Genomic DNA, 10,179 nt, shown 5'->3' on the forward strand with positions numbered 1-10,179 from the left:
TAAATAGAAAATCTCTTAATAAAAAATAAAATAAAATAAATATTTAGGAACCAGTTATGTCCACAGAGAAACATGGACAGACTCTTCTGTCACTCTTCCTTCCTTCACATGGATGACTGTTGTGTAGAGAGGCCTTGATTTTAGGTAAAACTATTGGAACTTATGAGAGGATGGTAATCTCTATGCAAACAGTGCAGCATTTAACAGGTGATTTACAGAATACAGAAGTTTGGGCAGTTCCTGAAATAAATCCCACACATTCTGAGGATAGATTATATATTTAATCCACAACTAAGCTCTTAACCCCTTCACAGTATTGATTACCATATTGATGTCCTTATTTTCCTTTGGAGACTAAGTCTCACTATGAATGCTGGCCCTTCTTTGTGCATACATTTATCCCAGGATTACAGGCTTGAGTCACCATATGGCTGTACCTGAGTGGTAACTGAAAGTTTTTTACCACATTACTTTTCCCCATTTTATACCCCATTGATAAAGAAATGCCCTCACTCTGTTATAGGATGAGAGGAGAAGTTACTCATGCATCACGACCAGGCTGACAGGGAGACTGGTCTTTGAACTGACAGGGTTGAAGACCTCACACTTATACTCTCCAGCATCCTCGCTCCTGACAGGATCTATTCTGAGTCCACAATTCATGGGGGACAGGGACATCCTCTCTGTGAGCTGCAGACTCTGATTATTGAAGATCCAACGGATGGAGATTCCAATATCAGCTGAGAGGCAACTGAAGAGCACAGAGCTCTGTACTGTGACTGTGGTATCAGAGACTCCCAGCAAGGGCATTGTCACAGGCTCTGTAAAGAAACAGAGGAGTGGACACAATGACATTAGTCCTTCAGAGATCTCAACCAGCCCCCCTATAGATTACACTTAATCAAGCCTCCATGGTAGGTAAGTTAGAACTGTGACAATAATCATATCTTCTGCTTTGGATCTGTTCCCCATGGCCTGTGTGATCCTGATTCAAGCACTGTTACCTCTGCCTCCAGTTCACTATAATATGACAAACTGTGCATGATCATTGCCATGTGTATGAGTTAAGGTTAGGTGTGAGCAATGGCCTGACCTTGGGATCTGGGTGAGCTGCTCATATCAACATCATCTGTTACTCTTTGCCTATGGAAGAGAATTTTTTTTAAAGATTTATTTATTTATTATGTATACAATATTCCGTCTGCATATATTGCTACACCCCAGAAAAGGGCACAAGATCTCATTACAGATGGGTGTGAGCCACCATGTTGTTGCTGGGAATTGAACTCAGGACCTCTGGAAGAGCAGTCAGTGCTCTTAACCTCTGAGCCATCTCTCCAGCCCCGGAAGAGAATTTTTTAAACTCAACCTCTTAGGACAGGGAGCTGCCTGGAGAAATGTCCCTTCTGTGCCTTCTCCTGAGGACCTGACACTCCTCTGAAGTCTCCCAAGACCATCAGAAGAGATGGATTATGTCCTGATTCCTGTCCACTGAGACTCACTCAGGAGGAGATGCCATTTGACCTATGAACTGCAGCTGTCACAGCAGTGCACAGCTGGCTCCACGCTCTATAGGACTTGGACAGTCAGTAAAGCCTTGTTCCCTCTCAGCTCTGACAGGAAGTCAAATTATAGCCTTGAGGAGATGCTCTCTAGGGTCAACTAAAGTTGAGTCTATGACAGAAGTCTGGAGCCAGTGCTTCTTCCCTTACTGTATAGTAAGCTGGGCAGTGGTAAGTGGGTATCTACAGACTAAAAGAAAGGGTCGAAGGGAAGAGAGACAAATTTACAAATATGGAGATATATATTGTCTTTGGTAAAAAGGTAGAGCCCTGCATACTGAGAAGCTTAGGTGCATCAGTCAGTGAGGTAGGTAACAGTACCTGCACAACTCAGATGAATAAGAAAATTACCTCCATGACCTCAGTGCATCTGAATGAGCCATACCCTCTGTGTAAAATCTCTCCCCAGATGTCTTCATGTTCACTGTCCTCACATGCCTGCTCACACACAGAATATGTGTGTGATGGGAGTGCCTTCTCCCACTTCTTCCTCTACAGACTGAGTCTTCACCTTCTGACCTCTTTGATCTTTTCCCTCTCTGGATGCAGTCAACCCCCGACTTCACTTAAAGATGGACGTCCTGGTCTGTATTTTAATCCACTAGAGATGGGGCTTTGTTAGGAAAAACTAGTTTGATCTTTCTAGAAAGTCCAGTGCCTGGAAAGGCTCAGATATATGTGAGAGGATAAAATAACGAATGTCCCAGGACCTTGAATATCCAGGTGTTTATGAAATTCTCCTATTTGGAGCTACTGAAAACTAGTTAAATCTCTAGTGTACATTGCTATGCATGTGTGGGGAGTGGGCATGGATGGTTATGGGTGTGGGTGTTTGTGCAGGTGTATGCCATCCTATGTGTGTGCATGGGTACAAGTCACAGCACCTACACTGAAGTCAAGGGACAACTTAATGGTCCTGCCTGTGTCTTCTCTGTGTGTAAGTTTCAGTCCTCCAGACCACACAGTGAGCACAAGGCTGGTGATCATATCTGTGCCTTAGGACAACAACAACTCACCCCAGGGCTGTCCTCTGCTGTGTTCTCCCAACAGGTCCTCTGTAACACAGAATCCTAAATGAGCACCTAGTCTGCCCTGTGTTTTCAATGCTCTGAGAAGGTGAAATTGGCTCCCATGGGAAGGTGACACAGAAACACACTTCGGGGTGTTGTGTGGACTTCACCTGTTGTCTAGTGGTTACTAAGGGACCTGTAGCTTAAGTCTGGGTGCTGTCCAGTTCAGCAACTCTGTCACCGTTTGCCTATAGGGGAGAAAGTCTCCGGTAGGAACCCCAGAAGACAAGAAAGTCCAAGGAGGACATGTGTTCTCTGTTCCTCTTCTGGGGACTCTGAGCTTCCTGTGAGGTCACATAGTCCATCAGGACAGTTAGTTAATGGCATAGGCTCCTGACCAGCTATTCTCTCACTGCTGAGTCTCTGGAGATGTGCAGGTAGCCTAGCCCAACTGTGACTTACAAGGAAGTACACTGGCTGCTTCCACATACCAATAAAGCCTTGTTCCCTGGCAGTTCTAACAGGAAGTCAAAATGGAGAAGTGACCAAAAGCTCCCCAGTGTCCTCTGGAGTCTAGCCAGAACAGAGATTTGCAGCCAGGGCTTCCTGGTTCCATGGCTTCCTCATCTAGGACCTGCCTGATTCCCACAGTATCATTCTCAGGGATGTCTGTATAGTAAGAGATCCATGTATCTGGCCTTTAGCTGAATTTCTGGGACTCAGTTTACCCAGCACAGGACATCCTCTCTGCAGATAAATACAGGTGACAGGTTCTGATTTATTCCTGTTTATCTACCCTATGTGTGTCCTGCAATAAGGGCCTAAAGACAAGATTGGGGACACAATGCAGTGGTGGAGAGAGAGCGGGAAAAGCCCAGTTCTGACAGTTCAGTGTATAAAGTAGGATAAGCTACACCCAGCAGCTGCAGGCCATAGAGAGTCACTTACTGTTCACATGGAATTGCACGTGTGTCGTCACACTTCCCGAAACTCTGTTTAAAATTTGAAGTGTGTAATAGCCTGGGTCTTTTACAGTGACATCTTGGAGCAGCAGGGATCCGTTGGTGTACACTGTCTCTCTTCCACTGTGTTCAAGCCCCTGGGTGATGGAATTTCTGGTTCTGCTGTATTCTGCGATTTTAAAGACAGGACTGATATACACTCCTTTGTACCAGGAAAAGGCTTGCAGATCTTCCGGCAGATTATGGACTTGGAGAAGAACGCTTTCCCCTTCGATAGCATTCCGTGGCACTGGTTCTATGGTGAGTGGGCCAGAAGGGAGAGGGTTGCAGCAAGTACAAGAGGAAGCTGGAAGGAAAAAGAGAAAAAGCCATCCTATGGGATCGTCATGCTTGGTGGAAAGAAGGCGACCTCTGTCCTGAGCAGATGGGTTCATCACTCAGCCTAGAGATGCAGTTGTGGGTGTGTCTATCCCACTTTTGTGGGAGGTCAGCAACATGACTTCCAGTCCCTCTGTACCCTAAATATGTCATTTCTCTCCATGGAACTCTCCCCTCAGGTGTTTACATGGCTGCCCCTCACTGCCCTCAGTCAGACATTGTGCACACTCATGCACACTGAGGTTTGAGATGATGTCTCCTCTGACCTTTTTCTCTTCATACCCTGGATCTTCCCTTTCTGACTTTTTTCCCAGTTTCCTTTGTGGCTTCAGTCAACCTCTGACTTCACCTTCTAGATGTCCTTGCTGCTCTGCCCTGAAGCCTCCAGGACTAGGACTGGATGAAGGCAGGAGCACTATGGTCTTCTTGGCAGGCTCAGGTATTGGAAAAGCCTGAGGATTAGACTGGCTGGCTTTATGTCAACTTGACGCAAGCTAGAGTCAATTAGATAGTGGGAGCCTCAAATAAAAATGCCAACAACAGACTGGCCTGTTGGAAAATCAGTAGGATTTTTTTTTATTGTTGATTGATGCTGGAAGGTCCAACCCAATGAGACCACTTCCATTTCTGGGCTAGTGATCCTAGATGACATAAGACAGCAGGCTCCAAAAGCCATGAGGAGCATGCCAGGGAGCAGCACTCCTCCATTCTCTCTGCTTCCATTCCTGGCTTTTATTTAAGAAACTTTCCTGTTCAGAGCTACTAAATGCCACAGTTTGACATGCACTGCAAAAAAACCATCATTCCCTGTCAACTCTGAGAGGAAGTAACATACCATACCAGATAAATGCTCCCCAGGTTCACATGTAGTTGAGTAGGAGATGACAGGGACCAGGACTTCCTGGGACTCACATCTCTGTGAGGTTGCTATGGTTTCCTCACATGTATGACTAGAGCCTCAGGAGACTGAGCTGACTCTGACATCTGGGCTGAGTTACTTTCTATCACGTTCTTCCTTAATACAAAGGGGAGCCAGACAATGGAGCCTGATCTATGGTCTTTAGTCTCCACCATGTGTTTCCTGCACTAAGTGCTCAAACCCCTACATGGGGACACATTGCAGAGAAGAGGTTGTCACAGGCCAGGCATGACAATCCTGTGTGTCTCACCCCCACCTGACACAGAGGATGACCACAGAGAATCACTTACGGTCCACCTGGAGTTGCACATGTGCTGATTCTACTTTCACACCTCTACTCATAGTCCGTAGGGTGTAGAATCCCATGTCTTCACATGTGACATTGTGGAGCAGCAGAGATCCATTGCTATACACTGTCTCTCTACCGCTGTGTGCAGGGCCCAGCATACTTGAATTCTTCTCTGCTATGTGTCTGGCGACTTCCAATTTCTTGAAATAAATCACACCTTTGTACCAGAAAAGGACTCGAAGATTCTCTGGGAGATTGTGAACAAGTAGAAGAACGCTTGACCCTTCTGCAACCCTGGGTGGAACTGATTCGATAGTGAGCCGGGCAGAGGTGTGAGGGCACCCATGGGTGAATAAGTTGTCTAGAAGGAAAGAGAAAGATCCAACAATATTAATACCTTTGTATTTGGCCAAAAAGGGGCCCTGAGAAGGTGTGTCCATTGTTCAGCCTAGGTTCATGGGTGCTTGTCTCCCTGTCCTACTTGCTGGAGGTCAGTAGGGGTGATCTGTGTATTCCCAGAGTCCCTGACTTGTCATTCCCACCATATGGCACTATTTCCTCAGGTGTCAACATTTCTCCAGCTCACTGCCATCAGATCCCTGCTCACATTTACAGTGGAGTGCTGTTGGCCTGATGTCTGCCTGACCAACCTCTTCCCTACAGACCCTGTGTCTTCACTCTCTGACCCTTCCTGCCACTTTCTATTCCTCTTGTGGTTCCAGTCAATAGCTGACTTCACCTTCTAGCTTCTTTACTGGCCTGTCAGTCAATAAGCAATGGGGTTTTATGATAACTGAGATTTTCTTATCTTTTGAAAGAAGTACTGCCCATAAAATCTCAAATACCTGTGGAAAATGAATGAATGATGTCCCAGGACCCTGTATGCCTAGGGAATTATTTAAGAAATTCATAGGTTTGGGGGTACAGAGTTCAATTTTTCCATTTGCTATAATTTTTTACACTCACTTGTATTTGTGTGTGAGATTGTGTGCAAGAGCTTATCTCAGGGTGTGTGGGTGAATGTGGGACAGGTACCTATATGGAGTTGAGAGGACAGTTGTGTTCATTGCTTCTCAGGGTGAGAGACAATGAAGCAAATGCCTATATTCCCTCAGTCATATCACTGATCAACACCAGCTTGATTTTTTAATATAACAAGTCACAGCTAAGAACATCAGTCTTCAGAATATGGTGGTCATAGTGAATAAATTTGGGTATTCATTTACTTTCTTTGGTAACCATTTCTTGTTCACTGAGAGCTTCCTGCAACTGAGCCTCTGTCTGGACCTGTGTCTTCTCACCTACAGACCCCGAGACTCATCTCAGCTTCTTTTCCCCCTTAGGAGACTCCAGAGAGTAGGTGAGCCCTCTCCTCTCACAAACCGTTAACTCATGATCTCCTCCCCTGTGAGCTGGGGCTCCTGAGCGTCTGACATGTTGCAGAGAGGGACAGGGGTACCTCCATTGTCTCAATGGGCTTATCTGTTCTTGTCCTGAGTCACCTCTGCTTCAGCACAGTCGCCAAGATTTCTGGTCCTTTCCCCTTCTAGCTGAGCCTCCTTTCAGGAAGGAGCACCTCCCAGAGTCCCATGGGTTGTGAGGGTGTTTCTGTTCAAAACCATGCTCTGCCCCTCCACTCTCAGTCCTGTCTCTATCCACCTCTCTCTTAATGGTTCAGTCCTGCACACCACACAGTGATCAAAAGAGCTAATGAGCATCTCTGTGCCCTGAGAGAACAGCAGCTCACCCTGGTGCTGTCTTCGGCTATGTCCTGGCCCTGGGTCTATCAGAATCAAGAGAGGGCCTCTGTACTCCCTGTGTGACAAAGAAACCCAGCTGGGCCCCCAGTTTGCCCTATGTTCTCAATGCTCTGGAAAGATGGAACTTGACCTAAGCAAGAAAGTGGTGGAGATGTGTGTAAAGCTTCAAAGAACTATTTGAGTGATGCATGGAGAAGAGGACAGATTCATTATCACAGCAGTCCTCAGTCAGGATGCTGACCCAGGACAAAGGCCCGAGAGCAGATGTGTCAGGAGCCTCACATTCTCGTTGTGTGGGAGGAGGTGACATGCATCCTATAAAGAGAGCTCTGGGCTTCACCACCTCATGAAGGATTTTATGATGATGGTCCTACTTCCTTTGCTGAATGAACTGTGTGATGAGTCTGCCCATGGCCTCTTGGATGCCTTGGGCCTCTGTCTAGGTGAATCCCATGGGATAACCTACCTTTCCCAAAGGAAATGAATAAAGGGGGAACTGAACATGAACCCCTGGCAGGGTATCAGACACAAAAAGGAGCCAGAAGGTCTGGGAACACTGTGACACTGACCTCCAGGTCTGTAGGACAGGAGTAAAAGTCAAGAAACAAGTTCCTAGTTAGGTAAATGTTTTCCCCAAGTGTTGATTGTGTGTCCTGATGCTCCCCCTGTTGATCACTGGGGGAACTGCAGCTCACATCTGGGGAGCTGTGCATCTCAGTAGAGCCTGTAGCCATTTCCCTGCAGGAGAGAATTCCCTGAGGTGGACCCCAGAGGACAAGAACTTGTCAAGAGCACCTGTGTCCTCAGTCCCTCTTCTTTGTGATGCTGACCTTCCCTTGAAGTCTCATAAGCCCATCAGGATGGTTAATGGCCTAGGTACCTGTCAAGCTACGCTGTCCTTGATGAGTCTCTGGAGATGTCCAGGGGATCTAGCCTAACTGTGGCTTTCCAGACAGTGCACTAGCTGGTTCCAGAGAGCACAAGACTTTGACTAGTAGAAAACTCTGTTCCTGACCATAAGGAAGTCAAAATACAACCTTTGAAAAATGTTTCTCTGCCCTGGCAGTGGTGGCGCACACCTTTAATCCCAGCACTCTGGATTCAGATCCAGGCGGATCTCTGTGAGTTCAAGGCCAGCCTGGTCTAGAGAGCGAGATCCAGGACAGGCACCTAAACTACACAGAGAAAGCCTGTCTCAAAAAATTAAAAAAAAAAAAAAAGAATGAAAATCACTTACTGTACATACAGAGGTCCTTGCTTCCACTTGTCTGCAAGGACTCAGATCTACTGCAGTCATTCTCCACCTTGCATGTCTTGCACTCAAACCCCAACATGGGGACACATGCAGAGGGAAGATAGGCACAGGCCAAGGCTGAAGATTCCGAGTGTGTCCACTAGAATAGCCCCACCCAGTACCTAGAGTTCAATAAGAATCACTTACTGTGCAGGTTGGTGGTGGTGCACACCTTTAATCCCAGCACTCTGGATTCAGATCCAGGCGGATCTCTGTGAGTTCAAGGCCAGCCTGTGCTACAGAGTGAGTTCCAGGACAGGCTCAAAAGTCACACAGAGAAACCCTGTCTTGAAAAACAAAGCAAAACAAAACAAAACAAAAGATCACTTACTGTACACATGGAGGTACATGGTTGTTATTGATACAGTTCGTCCATGTCTATTTATAGTCTCTAGGGTGTAGAATCCTGTGTCCTTATGGGTGACATTCTGAATCCACAGGGATCCATTGCGGTACACTGTCTCTCTACCAACGTGTACAGGCCCCGGCACAAATAAATTGGTGTTCAGTGCATAGAGTGCAATTCTGTGTTTCGTTTTTGTCAGCCTTTTGAACCAAGCAAAGGCTAGAAGATTCTCTGGCAGATTGTGGACATGTAGAAGGACATTGTCTCCTTCGAACACATTGAGTGGCACTGATTCAATGGTGACTTTAGCAGTGGTGGCTAAATGACAGCAGATTAAAAGGGAGGCTAGAAGGAAAGAGAGAGAAACATAAATATTGAGTGAATGTGATCATGACTCAGCTTAGGTGTATGAGTAGGGCTGTGAGCACACTCCTTGATGGAAGTGTACAACATGACCTCCAATCCCTCTGAGTCTCTTATGGAGTCTTTTCCTCACTATGAAATAATTTCCTCACTTGTCTGTCTGCTCCCCCTACAAGTGTCCCCATATCCCTCCTGACTTAAAGAGTATTTGGTGTGAGGAAGCCACTCTGACCTCCTCCTCTAGAGGGTCCTCATGTTCTGACTCTTTTCTCTGTTCTCTCTGTGTGTCAACTCCTGACATCAGCTTCTCCATACACTGACTTACAGTCTGATAGAACCATGGCTTCTGGGAACAGGGATTAGTGTGACCTTCAGGAAGATTCATTTCCTGAAAAAGATTCAGGCACCATTACAGAAAGGAGTGAAAGAAGGAACATAGGAAGGTAGGAAGTAAGGATGTCTCCGTGGTATTATCTACATAGGTCATGGTTTGGAGTGAATGGCATTAATTATAATCAAGTTTGGTTTAATTTTTTAGATGTATTTATATACTGTGTATATATTTCTGAAGGCACATGTCTCAGTGTGCATGTGTGCAGATCCATGCCAGAGCCCCTACGTAGAGGACAGAGAAGAACCTGCAGGAGTCTGTTCTCTCCGTCTACCCTGTGGGAGCTGAGGACTGAATATAGGTTGTCAAGTCTCCACACACTGAGCCATCTCCCTGGCCCATCCCTGTTGATTTATATTTGGAGTCACCATGCCATGACTGGGGACATCAGGCTTCAGAACAAGGCAGCCAATGGGACTCACTTTGAATAGGGAGTGGTTGGGCTTCTCTCCTCCTCTCATTAGCTCCTGTCCACTGAGAGCTTCAGAATGCTGAGCCTCTGTCCATCACTGTACCTTCTGCCCCATGACTGCAAACAGAAACCTCGAGTCTCCTCTCAGGTACCTGTCCCCTTTAGGAGACTCCAGCCTGCTTCTGAGTCCCCCTCTACTCCAATAGAAAGAAAATGGGTATTTTACCTATGAGCAGGAACCCCTGCCAGGAAGTCCAGCCCTTGCAGGGAATCACAGAGGACACCTCCATCTCTCTTCTCACTGTGCCGTCCTCCCTCTGAGGAGAAGAGCTTCAGTTCCAACACAGCTCCAGCCCCTGCTGTCCTTCCTTCCTCTGAGCTGAGTGTCCTTCCAGGTAGGAGCACTTCCCACAATCTAATGGGCTGTTGGTTGTTGGATCTGTGTCCAAGACACTGCTCTGTCCCGTCCACTCCCAGTGCTGTCTCACATGCC

General features: G+C 46.6%; 1 protein-coding gene across 2 annotated transcripts; it reads right to left on the reverse strand.

Annotated features, from left to right (window-relative positions):
* Positions 1-259: 259 nt before the first annotated feature.
* Positions 260-10,179, reverse strand: LOC143272122 (pregnancy-specific glycoprotein 22-like). Of its 2 annotated transcripts, XM_076566015.1 has the most exons (6): positions 9,913-10,179; positions 8,506-8,865; positions 5,122-5,481; positions 3,521-3,880; positions 2,579-2,617; positions 260-821 (listed from the first exon to the last, which is right to left on the reverse strand). In XM_076566015.1, exons 1-6 carry the CDS (start codon positions 9,974-9,976, stop codon positions 538-540), a joined length of 1,467 nt encoding a protein of 488 aa, XP_076422130.1. In that variant the 5' UTR covers positions 9,977-10,179; the 3' UTR covers positions 260-537. The 2 variants fall into 2 exon arrangements, with proteins under 2 accessions (XP_076422130.1, XP_076422155.1); XM_076566040.1 differs by lacking the exon at positions 2,579-2,617 and having other exon boundaries at positions 9,913-10,178.

Source organism: Peromyscus maniculatus, chromosome 1, assembly GCF_049852395.1.
Source record: "Peromyscus maniculatus bairdii isolate BWxNUB_F1_BW_parent chromosome 1, HU_Pman_BW_mat_3.1, whole genome shotgun sequence".
Classification (NCBI taxonomy): Eukaryota; Metazoa; Chordata; class Mammalia; order Rodentia; family Cricetidae; genus Peromyscus; species Peromyscus maniculatus.

Bases quoted from the DNA above. Each gene is read 5' to 3' on its own strand.
- LOC143272122 (XM_076566015.1), bottom strand. From the start codon at position 9,976: ATGGAGGTGTCCTCTGTGATTCCCTGCAAGGGCTGGACTTCCTGGCAG. The intron at 8,866-9,912 runs GTAAAATACCCA...CTTTCCTTCTAG, and splicing joins GCAGGGGTTCCTGCTCATAG to CCTCCCTTTTAATCTGCTGT. The intron at 2,618-3,520 runs GTAAGTGACTCT...TCTGTGTTACAG, and splicing joins CGTGCAATTCCATGTGAACA to AGGACCTGTTGGGAGAACAC.